Source organism: Piliocolobus tephrosceles, chromosome 4 (genome assembly GCF_002776525.5).
Source record: "Piliocolobus tephrosceles isolate RC106 chromosome 4, ASM277652v3, whole genome shotgun sequence".
In the NCBI taxonomy this organism is placed as follows: Eukaryota; Metazoa; Chordata; class Mammalia; order Primates; family Cercopithecidae; genus Piliocolobus; species Piliocolobus tephrosceles.
Genome location: NC_045437.1, coordinates 74,857,882 through 74,874,115, shown reverse-complemented (window position 1 = coordinate 74,874,115; position 16,234 = coordinate 74,857,882). Strand labels below are relative to the sequence as shown.

Below are 16,234 nucleotides of genomic sequence, written 5' to 3'. Positions count from 1 at the left end.
AGGTGTTAGCCCCTGTGCCTGGCCTAGGATTTCATTATATGAATTTGTGGGAGGACAGAATTGTTCAGTTCATAATATAGTTCACTTAAAATTACGTCTGCCAAACTCATTTCTAGATTCCCTATTTTTCTTTTTTTTTTTTCCTCTTGGTTTATATTTACGTTTTTGTCTTTTTTTCTTGTATGTAATAAAGACATTTTATTGAAGTAGAAATATAATACTGCAGACTGGGCGCAGTGGCTCACGCCGGTAATCCTAGCACTTTGGGAAGCTGAGGTGGGCAGATCAGCTGAGGTTGGGAGTTCGAGACCAGCCTGACCAACGTGGAGAAACTCCGTCTCTACTAAAAATACAAAATTAGCTAGCCGGGCGTGGTGGTGCATGCCTGTAACCCTAGCTACTCAGGAGGCTGAGGCAGGAGAATTGCTTGAACCCAGGAGGTGGAGGTTGCAGTGAGCTGAGATCGTGCCATTGCATTCCAGCCTGGGTAATAAGAGCGAAACATATACTGCAAATGACTTTATACATTTTCATAAACTGAATACAAACACCTAGATTGAGAAACAGTAATTATCAGTATACTTCATAAGCCCCCCTCTTGCTACCCTTCACTTAATAATCTTTTCTTCCCCTAAAGAAACAGTGTCCTTACCCTTAGTGAAACCACCATGTCCTTTTTGATAAATTGTTGGACTAGTTTGAAGCTTTGGATGATGGATTTTGTTCTACTTGTGGTTCTAGGGAAGGGATTCAACAATCTTGAGTTCACTTACTCACCTCAGTTGTGGATTGAGATGATTTAAGCTGGGCTTTAATCTGACCATCATTACTCCGCAAGACATAGACTTTATCTTTTAAACCAAAGACTAGAAGAGTTAGCAGGATTGTAATTTTTGGCAGATCCTGGCCTCCGCCTTTTGTTACTGCATTTTTGTGAATCTGCTGAAAGCTCTACTCAGCTTTTAGGCCTCTCAGCTTCCTCTTGTCTAATTAACACTTGTTTTTTGGAAAAGCAATTCCAAAAGCCAATGGGAATTCTAGGTTTCTAGATTTACTACATCTTCTGGGCCTTGTTTGCATAATTCATCACTGTTCTTTTAGCCCTCCAATGCCTTCAAACAGGTTTCTTAACTTTTCCCCAGCTTTTCTAGTTCTCTCACTGACAGCTGGTTGTTCTGAGTTTTCTGTTTAGTCATTCTTAGAAATATTGCCTGTTTTTAAAAAGTCTTCTCTAAAGGCTTACTTAAAATGACGTCTTTTATCACTGTGATCTGTAACTCCTTTTAAGCATCCATAACTAGCATTGATTGAAGTTGTTTCAGTGTAATGAGTTCCCCAAACAATACATTATGGTTCAAAATGAAGCAGTTGTGTAAGAGCCTCATAATACATTCGTAAATCCTGAAGTATGAGGCAACTTCTTTCTGAGGGATAATTTTAGGGGGGAAACTGTTTTTCTTATTTGGCATCTAGGGATATTGAATTTGAGGCATAGTAATAGTTTCAATTACATAGCTTCTAGAAAGACAGTTTCTTAATAATAGAAGCAGTGGCAATAGCCACTATTTGTGTACTTTAATTTGTATCAGGCACTAAGTGCTTGTATAATGTTCAATAAACTGATTCAATCTTTATAAACACTTTAATGATATAGTACTGCTTTTACAGATGAGTAAACCAAGACAAGGAAAAAAATCAAGACAAGGAAAGGTTGAGTGATTTGTCACGGTCATAGAGCCAGCACTTATACTGAACTGCTTGTGTGTCCAGATATACCCGTATACTGTGTACATATCTAGCATCCATTCTGTTTGGACTAATGTCTGTTCTGATTCATTAAAAACCTGAGACACATAGTCCACAGCAACACAGATTCAAATATGTTGTTGGAGATTCATTCTCATCATCCAAGAAAGCCTCATCTCCTTCATTTCATTAACCTCATAAAAACGTCCACCCTTCACTTGTCAATTTTTTCTCTGCTTGGCTCCAACTTAGAGAATTATGCGATTGGTACATGCTTATAGCTAGTAACCAGGAGAGCTGGATCTAAGAAGCTATGTCATGATGTTCTCATAGCAGTGGAACCAAACTGAAATTTCATAAAAGTATAAGAGAATTTCTTCTGAGGGGAATGTTTTTAAATGATAATTGACATGAATTATTTTAGCTATAAGCAACATGAGGTTGCTTTCATGTTTGTTAGCTCATAATCCCATTATAAAAACTTTGTTATTTCAAATAATCCCTTTTATTTTAGGAAATTACAATTTCTGTAATTATGTTAATTTGTAGAAGTTTTGTTAGTAGCAATATAAGATCATTGAATCATGTGGAAAAGATCCTAATGAAAATTACTCTTTTGAAATCTTATTATTAATATTTTATTAATGTTTGCATAATTTTTATTTTATTTTATTTGATATGGAGTCTTGCTCTGTCATCCAGTCTGGAGTACAGCGGCATGATCTTGGCTCACTGCAACCTCCGTGTCCCGCGTTCAAGCAATTCTCCTGCCTCAGCCTCCCAAGTATCTTGGACTACAGGCATGAGCCACCACACCTGGCTAATTTTTGTATTTTAAGTAGAGATGAGGTTTCACCATGTTGGCCAGGTTAGTCTCGAACTCCTGACCTCAGGTGATCCGCCTGCCTTGGCCTCCCAAAGTGCCAGGTGTGAGCCACCATGCCTGGCTGCATAATTTTTTAAAACTGTAAAAAAATTCATCAGTAGGAAGCAGTTGCATCAGTTATGAACCATATATTTTATGAAACATTACTAAATTTTAATAAGATAATGATTCATCGACCTTTAATTATAGTCATTAAAAATGCCATCCTTTGAATTAAATACATATTGAAGAAATACAGTAATGCAAGTAATCCTCTGTAAAGTGTTCATATTTTTGTAAATGCATATTAAAATCAAACCATATAAAAACATGTTTCTAATGGAAGTGAACTCAAAAACCTATATGATAGTATGTTCATAGATGACACTATAGAAACATTTACTTGAGTCTTTAAAAATTTTTTTTAAATAATTTTATTATTATTTTTTAAGTTCCATGTGCAGGTACATGTGCAGGATGTGCAGGTTTATTACATAGGTAAACGTGTGCCATGGTGGTTTGCTGCACCTGTCAATACATCACCCAGGTATTAAGCCCAGCATCCTTTAGCTCTTTTCCCTAATGCTCTCCCCACTAACCCTCCCCTGACAGGCCCCAGTAAGTGTTGTTCCCCTCCCTGTGTCCATGTGTTCACATTGTTCAGTTTTCACTTATAAGTGAGAACATGTGGTGTTTGGTTTTTTATTCCTGCATTAGTTTGCTGAGAATAATGGCTTCCAGCTTCATCCATGTCCCTGCAAAGGACATGATCTCATTCCTTTTTATGGCTGCATAGTATTCCATGGTGTATATACACCACATTTTCTTTATGTAGTCTATCATTGATGAGCATTTGGGTAGATTCCGTGTCTTTGCTATTGTGAATAGTGCTGTAATGAACATATGCGTGCATGTATCTTTGTAATGGAATGATTTATACTCTTTTGGGTATATACTCAATAATGGGATTGCTGGGTGACATGGTATTTCTGGTTCTAAATCTTTGAGGAATCAGCACATTGTCTTCAACAATGATTGTACTAATTTACGTTCCCACCAACGGTGTAAAAGCATTCCTATTTCTCCACAGCCTTGCCAGCATCTGTTGTTTTTTGAGTGTTTAATAATTGCCATTCTGAGTGATATGAAATGGTATCTCATTGTGGTTTTGATTTGCATTTCTCTAATGATCAGCGATGTTGAGCTACTTTTCATATGTTCGTTGGCCTCATGTATGTCTTTTTTTGAGAAGTGTCTGTTCATATCATTTGCCCACTTTTTAATGGGGTTGTTTGTTTCTTGTAAATTTGCTTAAGTTTCTTGTAGGTTCTAGATATTAGCCCTTTGTCAGATGGATAGATTGCAAAAATTTTCTCCCATTCTGTAGGTTGTCTGTTTGCTCTGATGATAGTTTTGTTTGCTGTGCAGAAGCTCTTTAGTTTAATTAGATCCCATTTGTCAATTTTTGCTTTTGTTGCAGTTGCTTTTGGTGATTTCGTCATAAAGTCTTTGCCCATGCCGATGTCCTGAATGGTATTGCCTAGATTCTCTTCTAGGGATTTTATAGTTTTGGGTTTTATATTTAAGTCTTTAATCCATCTTGAGTTAATTTTTGTATAAGGTATAAGGAAGGGATCCAGTTTCAATTTTTCACATATGGCTAGCCAGTTCTCCTAGCACCACTTGTTAAATAGGGAATCCTTTCCCCATTGCTTGTTTTTGTCAGATTTGTTGAAGATCAGATGGTTGTAGAAGTGTGGTTTTATTTCTGATTTCTTTATTCTATTCCATTGGTCTATGTGACGGTTTTTGTAGCAGTACCATGCTGTTTTGGTTACAGTGGCCTTGTAGTATAGTCTGAAGTCAGGTAGCGTGAGCTGCCTCCAGCTTTGTTCTTTTTGCTTAGGATTGCCTTGGCTATGTGAGCTGCTTTTGGTTCCATATGAATTTTAAAATAGTTTTTTTCTAGTTCTGTGAAGAATGTCAATGGTAGTTTAATGGGAATAGTGTTGAATCTATAAATTGCTTTGGGCAGTATGGCCATTTTCATGATATTGATACTTCCTATCCATGAGCATGGAATATTTTTCCATCAGCTTGTGTTCTCTTTGGTTTCCTTGAGCAGTGGTTTGTAGTTTTACTATTATAATATACTGCCATAATCTTAAACATTTGTACAGCAAAATAAGCAATGCATATGTATCTTTCATTAAAATAATGTAATTGAACTCTTATAAAGTATGTTAATTAACAATGAGGAAGAAATAGAATGAGTAGATGGTTATAAAATACAGCTTTTTTGGTACATTTTGATGATTTTATTTGTTAGTAATAGTGCTATGTCTGTTAATACAGCACTTTTCATTATGTATCACTTTCAGATAGAGCTTGAACAGTTGTTTAATTAACCATGACTTAAGATTGTAGGTGAGTGATTATGCTTAGAGCATTTAATTATTTGTGTTTTATTGGTTTACTAATGTACTTTACAGAACTGCTTTAGCCTGGAGCTCCATAAAGGAACAGTCACTCAAGTCCAGCTTTGATTTAAAAGTTTATCTCACTTATAGTCTTTTTATTAAGCACTAAAAGACAACTAGTTTTGTTTGTTTTGAATTCTGTATTCAAAGGAAGGTGATAATGTTATGATTTCCAGTTTAATTTTGAAGATGAGTATTAGTACAGATACTTTTGTTTTCAAAGGGTATATATACATTTTGTGAGTTTTCTCTGAATAATTTTATGAGTTTTTTTACGGTGCTAATATTATTTCTGTTCTGGGAGACCTAAAAGTTGTACTTTTGATGAAAGGTGTTTTCCAGTAATATTTATGTCAAGATTTAAGGAAAGATTGTGTAAAATCTGTAGGCACGTAGCAAAGGAAAAATACTTAAGTGATATTAACCTTAAACATTTTAGATAATTTTCTTTGTTGTTATGTAAAACATTTTAGATAATTTTCTTTGTTGTTATGTATAACAATGCATAAATACAACAAATTGCTTTTAAGTGACTTACTGATTTTTATCTCCTTTGTCTTATTCAATTAAATGTTTTTTAAAAGATAATTTAGATTCACATGAAATTGTAAGAAATAATTGAGAGAGATCTTGTATAACCTTTACTCAATTTTCCCCAATGGTAATATCTTGCAAAACTCTAATACAGTATTACAGCCAGGATATTGACATTGATACAGTCAAAACTGAGAACATTTCTATCACAGGGAGTCTTCATGTTGCTGTTTTATAGCCAAACCAACTTTCTTCCAGATGCTTAACCCTACTCCCAGCCTTTAACCCCTGGCAACCACTAATCTTTCTATTTCCATAATTTTGTTATTTCAAGAATGTTATATAAATGGAATTATATGGTATATAACCTTCATTTTAGATTATCCATTTTGTCATTCTATAATGTCCTTCTCTGTTGTAATGTTCTTTGCTCTGAAGTGTACTTTATCTCATATTAATATAGTCTTTGTGCTTTCCCTTGATTAATATTAGCATGTTATGTATTTTTCCATCTTTTACTTTTAACCTGCCTTTATCTTTATGTTTACAGTGAATTTCTTATAGGCAGCATATCGTTGAGTCATGGGTTTTAATCTACTTTGACAGCCTTTGCCTTTTAATTGTCATACTGATTTACATTTAATCTCTTTATTTTTAAGGCTTAAGCTTCCCATTTAATTTTTTATTTTTTGTTCTCTCTAGTCTTCATTTCTCTTATTGTGGGTTATTTCAACATTTTTTAGAATTCCATCTTTGCTTATCTATGGTTTTAAGAGTATCCATTGAAGCCTCAAACTCTTGGGCTCCAGTGATCCTCCCACCTCAGCCTCCTGAGCAGCTAAGACTATGGGTACATACCCCCATGAATGGCTGAGTTTTTAAAAATTTTTTTATTTGTAGTAGAAGCAAGGTTTTGCTCTGTTGCCCAGGCTGGTCTAGAACTCCTGGCCTTAAGTAATCTTTCTACCTTGGCCTTAAGTAATCTTTCTACCAAAGCATGAATATATCTCTATGTATAGCTTTTTTAGTGGTGGCTGTAGGTATTACATTATACATGCATAACTTATCATCTTACCATCACAGTTTACTGGTGTCCTCATGTTACACTTCAAGGGGCAGACTTTTTAACCACTTACCTCTCTTTCATCTCTTTTTTCTCTCCACTTTATAAATAGTTTTGTTAGGTATGTCCTTTACATGCATTTAGAACCATATCAGTGTTATAACTTTTCTTCAACCATCGAATATAATTTAAAAGACTCAGAAGAGAAGGAAAAACTGTTATATTTACTCATATTTTTCCTTGCCATACTTTTTCTTTCTTCCTGATGTTTGAAGATTCCATCTTTTATCATTTCCTTTCTGTCTAAAGAGCTTCCTTTAGCCATTCTTTCAGGATAGGTCTGCTGATGACAAATACTCTAGTTCTTCTTTATCTGAAAATGTCTTGATTTTCTCCCCCTTCATTCTTGAAATATATTTTTGCTAGATATAAGATTCTCTGTTGATAGTTCCTCTCCATCAGTTGGTCTACTGTGTTCTGTCCTCCATGGTTTTTGTGAGAAATCTGCTGTCGTTAGACTTGTTTTTCTGTTACTGGTAAGGTTTCATTTCTCCTATGCTGCTTTCAAGATTTGTTTTTTCTTTGTCTTTAGTTTTCAGAGGTTTTGGATTTCTTTGTGTTCAATCCTGTTTAGGTTTTACTCAGCTTCCTCAGTTTGTAGTTTTATTTGCCAGATTTAAAAAGTTTGCAGTCATTGTTTCTTTGAGTTCTCTTTCAGCTCTTGCCTCTGTCTCCTCTCCTTCCAGGATTGATTAATAGACGAAAGGAATGTTAGGTCTTTTATTGTAGTTTCACCGGTCCCTGAGACTCTGTTTTTCAGTTTTGATTTTTTTTTTGTCCCTAGTCTATTTTATCTTTGTTGTTCAGATTGGGTAAATCTTGTTCTGTGTTCCAGTTTACTGATTATTTCTTTTGTCCCCCTCCTCTGCTTTTGATCCCATTCATTAAGTTTTTAGTTTTGGTTCTAGTATTTGCCAGTTGTAACATTTTTTATTTGGTCTCTTTATCTTCTGTTTCTTTCTTTAGACTTTATAGTTTTTTTTGTTTTTTTTTTTTTGAGACGGAGTCTTGCTCTGTTGCCCAGGCTGGAGTGCAGTGGCATGATCTCTGCTCACTGCAACCTCCACCTCCCAGGGGTCAAGTGATTCTCCAGCCTCAGCCTCCTGAGTAGCTGGGATTACAGGTGTCCACCACCACGCCTGGCTAATTTTTGTATTTTTAGTAGAGATGGGGTTTCACCATGTTGGGCAGGCTGGTCTCTAACTCCTAACCTCAGGTGATCTGCCTGCCTTGGCCTCCCAGAGTGCTGGGATGACAGGCGTGGGCCACTGAGCCCGGTCTAGACTTTATAATTCTTTGCTAAAACCTTCTATTTCTGTATTTGTTACCAGGGTGTTCTCAATTGCTCATTGAAGCATTTTTAAATGATTTTTAAAAAAATAATCAGATCATTCCAATATTTCTATTATCTTGGTATTGGCATCTGCTAGTTATCTATTTTTATTCGCTTTGAGATCTTCCTGTCTCTTGGAATGATGAGTGATTTTTTAATTGAAACTTGGACATTTTGGATACTTTGAGACTGGATTTTATTTAAACCTTTAGGTTAACTGGCTTTGTTTGATACCACTCTAGCAAGGAAGGGTGGTGGAAAGAGAGGGGTGCTGTCTCATTACTGCCGGATCATAGCAGAGGTCCACATTCCCTACTCATCCTCCACTGACACCGCAGAGGGATCGTACTTATTGTTACCATAGGTGAGTGTGGGATTTCTGACTCCCCAAACGTCTTTCTCTGATAGCTGTCTGGCTAGCAGGGATACAAGGTACTGTTCTCCGTGCGTCCTTCCCTGACAACCACCAAGGTGTGGGTGGGGCTGACTTTGGTTACTACTAGGTGTGGTGCTGCAAGTCCTAACTATGCCTTAGGCCTCCTCTGACATCATCACAGTGAGGAGGAATAAGGTCAGCTTGTCACTAATGGATGGGCTTAGAAGTCCAAGCTCCTCGCTTGGTCTTCATACACAGTATCAGAATCCTTGTTACCTCTTGGTAGAGATGAAACTCTCAATCCCATCTTTGCCTTTTCTGAGACCACCCAGTGAGGTGGTTGGGGCATCTCAGTACAGCCTAATAAGGGTAGAAGTCTAGGATCACTATCTCAGCCTTTACTGGTGGGGATGGGGGTAGGGCCATAATTTTTATCTGGTGTTCAGCTGCACTTCTAGAAGTTTTATGTCTTGCTAGACTGCACCTTTCCTGGTCCTTTGGCTAGAGAGAGCAGTTCTGGTGGTTTCTTTCATCTGCATTTGTTGCCAGCTTCTGCACTGAGTTTGGGTATATGAAATAAAGAGAAAACCCAGGAAACTCACTGGTCTGTCTTTCTTTGGAACTTGAGGTTCCTATCCAGTTCTCCTTCTTTTTGCCTTTCAAAGTCTTCTTATGTTTGTTTTATATATGTTTTACATGTAGTGTTCTGCTTTTCTAGATCTACTTAGTGAGAGAGATGGGGAAAAGTACATCTACTCCATCTTCCTGGAAGCAGAAAGTGTGTTTCAGATTCTTGGTATTGGAAGTTACCTCTAAACAGTAGTTAAATTGGATGTATGTGGCTATTATTGTGTTTGTGTGGGTTTTTTTTGTTTGTTTGTTTGTTTGTTTGTTTTGGGGACTAAATGCCTGTAGGCATATTTTATTGGCAGAGATAAAGAATTCAAAACAAAAACCTGGAATCAACTCCTGTGGATATTTATAAATCTCAAACTGAGACATTTTCTTGACAACTCAGGGACCTAATTAACAACACTAGTTTTTACATGTCAAACTTTACTGTAATTTCTTTTATGTTACTATTCAAACAATGCTCCTCTTTTTTTGGCTTTTTGATCTAGTTACAGAGTGGCTGACAATTTATGGAAATAGTTTTCAGGTTTTCGGTAGTATTACAGGCCTTGTTAAAATCTAACAGTCATGTGTTCCTTTTGAGGGGTTATAGGTATTTCTATAGGGATTTAATAGTCAAATCTTTACTTTGTAATACAATAGAAGCACATCATCTATAGCACAGTAACTTGTTATAAAATATGAGAAAAATCAAGGCCTTTATTCAATATAGGTTGTGTAATATTTTTAAATTGCCTAAACAGAAGTATTCTACAGTAAAATGTTATTGTAGATGTTTAAAAGAAAGTTTTCTTTGACTATATAATACGTGGGTTGTTCAAGGTCTAAAGTAATCTTGGAATTGGATTTCTTTCATTGTAGGGTGATGAATTAGAAGACAATGAAAAGAATTTCTACGAATCTGATGATGATCAGAAGGAAAAGACTGACAAAAGGAAGAAGCCATATACTATGGATCCAGATCATAGACTCTTAATTAGAAATACAAAGCCTTTGCTTCAGAGCAGGAATGCTGCGGTATGTTAAAATCCTTATAAGAAATAATTCACTGGTTTTTAAAAAACAGCAATTAAAAATGCCTCAATTTAGTAAGTGAGTCTGTGTGTGCTAATGGAACATTTGTTTGTTTACACACCAAATGACATGTAATGGATAGTTGGAAATACAGTGTGGAATGTAAGCTATAGATTTAGAGACTTAATGTCTGGGAAGTAATACCTAAATATATTTCAGCCTTCCATGTTTCCAGGTATGCAGAGTTAGGTTTTGATGAGAATACCTGGTTTGGCCTATTGGACTTCATTTACTTTTTAGTGGTTTTGTTAATTGCTTTTCTTAAAATATTTCTAAGTTGTTTCTCAATTGGTTGGATTATATTAGCTCTTATATAAGGACTATGTATATTTATCAGTTATTCCATTGTGATTGAGGGTACTTGATCTGGTTTCAGTCCTTACTGTTTGTATCTGTCTGATAGAATTTTTAAGATACTAACAAAAGTAATGCCTCACATATTATAAATGTAAATTGGTAGTAATCGTAATTAAAAATCATCTTTATTTGGGTCATAAGGTTTTCTTTGTTTGTTCGACACCTTTTTGTTTATATAACCATTTGTATTTCAGAAGAATACAGGTGCACAATACAAAAATTAGAAAATACAGACTAGCAAAACTAAAAAGAAAATTAAAACATGACATTCTCAACACTCAGAAATCACTTATGTCTTAGTGTATTTTCTTCCAGATCTTTTTAATCTGCATAAGTATACATATATTCATCATTACGCATACATATATATATAAATTTTAACCAAGATAAAAATCATACTGTACGTAACATTTTCTAACCTGTTTTTCTCTATTCAGTCCCCTCCACTTTTTATTTCAATAAAATTTCATTTCATTTAATACCAATTGATCTTAAATTATTCTTTTTGGATGATTTATCCAAACTATTATCTAATGCATTGCTTCTTTTAAAGCCTCTCTAGTCTTGCAGAATGTCCTTCTGGATTTGTCTGATTGCTGCTGCTGCTTTTTATTTTGTTTTTTGATTTTGTTTTTGTTTTTGTTTTTGCTATACCTACTGGAATGGGATGGTTGCATCTTTTATAGTGTCATTTAATTCTTTTATATTCTGTGTTTCCTGTTAACTGGCAGTTATATCCTAGGCTTGACGGATTTAAGTTAAACATGTTCTTAAAGATTTTAATTGAGAAAATGTTCTTAATGAATTGTTCTGTTCAGTTAGTAAAAACTTCAAATACGTGGAATTTGCATTATTTTTTCTGATTCTTGAGAATTTAGAGCTTATAGCTTTGTGTATCCTAGTTATCAGCAACAATTTTTATCTAATACCTAATAGTTTAGTTTCCAAATCATTATTCAGTAATCGTGCCCAGTCATAACAAAAATACTATTTCATGGATGTTGTAAAATATGCTTATATTTTAATGTACTCAGCTTAGCCAGATGCTAGTTAGGTAGCTGTAATCTGCCATCTTAAACTCTACTTTATGAGTCACTCACTATTCATTTAACTACTTCTTAGAAACTGATTTTATAGTTCAAATACTTATGGATCAAAAACATTCTCAAATAGTGAAACAAATAGTGGCAGTTTGTACTTTTTGTCCCAGTTTGTTTGGGTTCCCTGCTTACTTGATGGCGTACCAGATAGAGGTGGTTTACTTTTTGTGTCAGTATATTTTGGTGCCTTGTTTTGGGATGCTGCTAAATATGAGTAAAGGCTAACTTTTGAAGAATTGTGGATAGATTTTTTTTTTAACCTCATACTTAAGTTTGTGGAGAGACTTTGAGAATTTCTTTCAGGAAATTTAATACGTCATTGCTATGTAGTTTGTACTGGAGATAGATACTGAAAGCGGAATGTTAGGCTATTCGAACAGTCTAAATAAGGTGACAGCGGCATGAATGGTTAAGAGTAGAAAAGTGTTTATAGGATGCACTTTATTATGAACAGGCATGATGTGACTGTCAAAGGCCTATAAGGTTGTATATTTTTAGTCTTTTTTGATTTTGAAGCTTTGGGAACTTTCTTCATGGCGTTTACAGATTAGCCTGTACATTTCGAATTCTGGGTATCAAAGAGACTGTAAACTGTTGGATTTCTAAATACTGAGGAAAAAGAGGCTCATTTAGTCCTTTCGGATTTTGGAGTACCCTCATATATTAGAACAGATGGCATGCCAAGTGGCAGCTAGAATTTTAAAGACTAGAATTTAATCTTGGATTAGATCAGTCATTAATTGAGATTGTTTTATTTTATAAGATTTAAAATTCAGTAGAGTTTATTTTGTAACTAACTTATATTTACAGTTCACAAGTGAGGGAATGAGATATTCTTGCATTTTTAAAATTCTCAACTAATGTTTTAAAGCTATATATCAAACTTGTAAGAAAGTACAAGAAATGGCAAACAGTAAATTTAGAATCCTGTATACTGTATTTTTAAAAACAATTCTTTAGTTTTAGAAGAAACTTTTCTTAACCTCAAACGTTCTCCTGTGCTGTATACTATTTAGGCATATATATTAATAGAACTTTTGCTATATATTTGTTCAAACTTCATAGACCAGGCAGAATTAAATTAATATTAGTGTGTCCTTTGAGCCAAAGGCAGCATTAGTAACATCTGTAGCTATATCTCTACAGTTGTCACTCTGAATCTGAGTGTAGAGGCACTTAGGGGAAGCAGTACTTTTCTGTTTTGAGACAAAGAAATTCGAATCACCCTTTGTTTGTTTTGTTTTGTTGAGACAGAGTCTCACTGTGTTGCTCAGGCTGGAGTTCAGTGGTATAATCTCGGCTCACTGCAACTTCTACCTCCTGGGTTCAAACGATTCTCGTGTCTCAACCTCCCAAGTAGCTGAGATTACAGGCGTGTACCATCACACTTACCTAATTTTTGTATTTTTGGTAGAGATGGGGTTTCACCATGTTGGCCAGGATGGTTTCACACCTGACCGCAAGTGATCCACCTGTCTCGGCCTCCCAAAGGGGTGGGAGTACAGGCATGAGTCGCTGTGCCCAGTCTTCAAATCACCCTTATAATGGCTTTGAACCGAAAGCCGTTTTTAAGGTTCTGTGTTTTTAAAAACAAGATTATTTTAAATGCTACTGCTGTAGATGTATTTGTTTTAATGGAGTTTCTTTAATTGTAACTTAAATGTGCTGAGTTTTCTTTATTTCAGCCTACTTGTTACTGTGGTCCTGGCTTCATTTAGAAAGGCATGCTTACAATTCTTAAAAAGCCCCAGTCTCAGAGCAGCAGCCGAGGAGCATGGAATTTCGAGTGTCTTGAGCTTTGCCACATACTAGCTGTTAAATCTTGAGCAGTTCATGCAATGTCTCTTTTTTTTTTTTTCTGAGGATGTATTCATTTCATAGCACTGCCATACATATTGCCACAACCTGAGTGGATTAAAACAACATAAACTTATTCTGTCACATTTCAGGAAGCCAAAAGTCTGAAATCAAGGTATAATCAGTATTGGTTCCTTCTGTGCACTCTGAGGGAGAAACCATCTCTTTCCTAGCTTTTGGTGATTGCCAGCAATCTGTGGCATTGCTTGGCTTATGTATGTATCACACTAATTATCTCCATCTTCACATGGCCTTCACTGTATCTCTTTTTGTCCTTTTTTTTCTCTTATAAGGACACTTTCATTCAGTTTAGGGCTCTTAACCAGCATGATCTCATTTCAATTCTTACATTAATAATTTCTGCAGAGATACCACTTCCAAATAAGATCAGATTCTGAGGATAGAATTGGTCACTGGGGGTGAGGGACACTTCTTCAACTCATTACAAAGAGTAACATTCCATTTTACATCCCAGGAATTTGTAGGACTTGGAGGAAATAATGTGTAGGAATGGATTTTGAAGTTGTAGAGTGCTCTGGTGTTCATAGTTCCTGTTATTTTTATGCTTTATCTTGTAGGTGGTTATGGCAGTTGCTCAGCTGTATTGGCACATATCACCAAAATCTGAAGCTGGCATAATTTCTAAATCACTAGTGCGTTTACTTCGTAGCAATAGGTAGGTCATGATTTTATATATTTTTTTTCTTTCCGTATTCCTTCAAAAGTAATGTTTGAACAAATTTAATCTTTCAGCCATTTAATATATAACTCTGACTATACTTTAATCTATCAATCAGTAAGATTTCATACTTAATGAGATTATTATAAGTCTTTTTACGTTTATCTCAAACTTAATTGTAAATACTGAAATTTTTTTTAACCTCAAGCCCAAAGATACTGAAAATATTTTGTGGCATAATTCTAGGGTGTCACTAGTAGCCTAGTATTAGTGCTTCAAATTTTTAGGTATGGCAATAATGATGTTCAGGAGTTTTAGTAAATCTGGAATCACTGAAAAACTATACTGAAGTACTATCAGATTGACTTACTCAATGTATTAATACATGGTTTTATATAGAGCAATGTGTATGCTAAGTAATGTAGTTTATGCCAGAATTGCGCTTCCTATAAAGCTGGAATATTTAATTACTCTGCTTTGCTCCACTCTAAAAAGAGAGCTATGTTTTAAATAGCTACTCATTTTAAAGATTGCATACTCTTAGTTTCAGATAGACAGACAGAGCATGCCACCTTCTTTAATTTTACCTCTTTATAATTTAGTGGTTTAGGTAAATTCAAAACAATTTATTGAGTTTCCATGACATATAACATGAGAATCACGATTTCAGGTTTAATTCAGACTTTCGTTCTGTGTTTAAGAATACCTTCATTTCAGCTATTTGACATACCTTAGCTATTTTTCAGTAATTAGTTGTTTTAATTTGAAACAGTGTTTTTCATTGAGTGCTTGTTTCCACTAATTGGGTTGGAAGGAAAGAACCATGTATTTATTTTTGCCCTTAACTGGAACTTAGTCCACAATTTTAACTCTTGACTGGCTTAGTAACAAATGAGATGCCATTTCCTTTGTGTACGTATTCTCCGTATCTTTATATCCAGCTATTATTTTTCGCTTTTGCTAGCTCAGTATTTTTTTTTTCCTATGGCTAGTTCAAAGGTTATCAGAAAGACCTGGAATTGGTCTTTCACGTGAAGCCTTATACCAGATTCAGTTCATTTATTAGATATTTGGATCTAAAAATAACATGACTGCTTTTTAAATCTGACCTTTGCCTTGGGAAGAATGAGTTATTTAATGAGTTTATAATAACAGTGTGGTCATATTTACCCCAGTAACACTAGGAATACCTTCCTTAGATGTGTTCAAAGCAGCTAAAATGTTAACTTTATATTTTAGGAGTAGTTTATTATAAAATTTGTTTTAACTATTCTTCATGATGAATCACATGTAATTTATTGGTATTTTGTAGGAAAAGTGCATTAAAATGGCACATGTCTAAGATTTACTAAAAACTTTTCAATATTACATTTAAGAGTCTCATTCACTATGAAATTATTGCTAATTCTTTTTCATTATTATAGTGCTTACTCAAAGATGTTTCATTGGAACATATACCCAGTGATAATTCTCTTTTGATTTCTAGGGAGGTGCAGTATATTGTCCTACAAAATATAGCAACTATGTCAATTCAAAGAAAGGTATGTACATTCTGAACACATAATTTAAGAGACACGTGAACACATTAGTACCTTAATGTATTTTTGTATTTGTTTTTGTAATCTAGGGGATGTTCGAACCTTATCTGAAGAGTTTCTATGTTAGGTCAACTGATCCAACTATGATCAAGACACTGAAGGTATGTATGCTTTCATTTTTCAGATGCTTTTAACACGTTTGTTTTGAAGAGATATTGCAATAGCTTTTAGCATCTGCGGGATGCAGTCCTGCTTTTCAAAAAACATTGATATAGTTAAGGGTTTTTCTTTATACTTTTCAATATTATTATATACTAATTACTGTACTACATTCTGATAATGTAAAGTTAAGCCATGCTACCTACAACTTGATTAACTCACAGATTACTGAAGGAGACAGGCATTTAAATACATAACTTCGGAGATTGGGTCCAAGATGGCTGAATAGGAATAGCTCTGGTCTGCAGCTCCCAGCATGATGAACGCAGAAGATGGGTGATTTCTGCATTTCCAACTGAGATACCTGGTTCATCTCACTG

At 34.9% G+C, this 16,234-nt stretch overlaps 1 protein-coding gene across 5 annotated transcripts in view; it reads left to right on the top strand.

The window, feature by feature from the left end:
- The window catches only part of AP3B1 (adaptor related protein complex 3 subunit beta 1), a 314,641-nt gene that overhangs the window by 119,400 nt on the left and 179,007 nt on the right, over positions 1-16,234 (top strand). For all 5 annotated transcript variants that reach the window (XM_023214919.1, XM_023214920.1, XM_023214922.2 and 2 more), the window contains exons 8-11: positions 9,952-10,107; positions 14,057-14,154; positions 15,644-15,698; positions 15,785-15,856. In XM_023214919.1, coding sequence (XP_023070687.1) covers positions 9,952-10,107; positions 14,057-14,154; positions 15,644-15,698; positions 15,785-15,856 — 381 coding nt within the window. The remainder of the gene's footprint in view (positions 1-9,951; positions 10,108-14,056; positions 14,155-15,643; positions 15,699-15,784; positions 15,857-16,234) is intronic.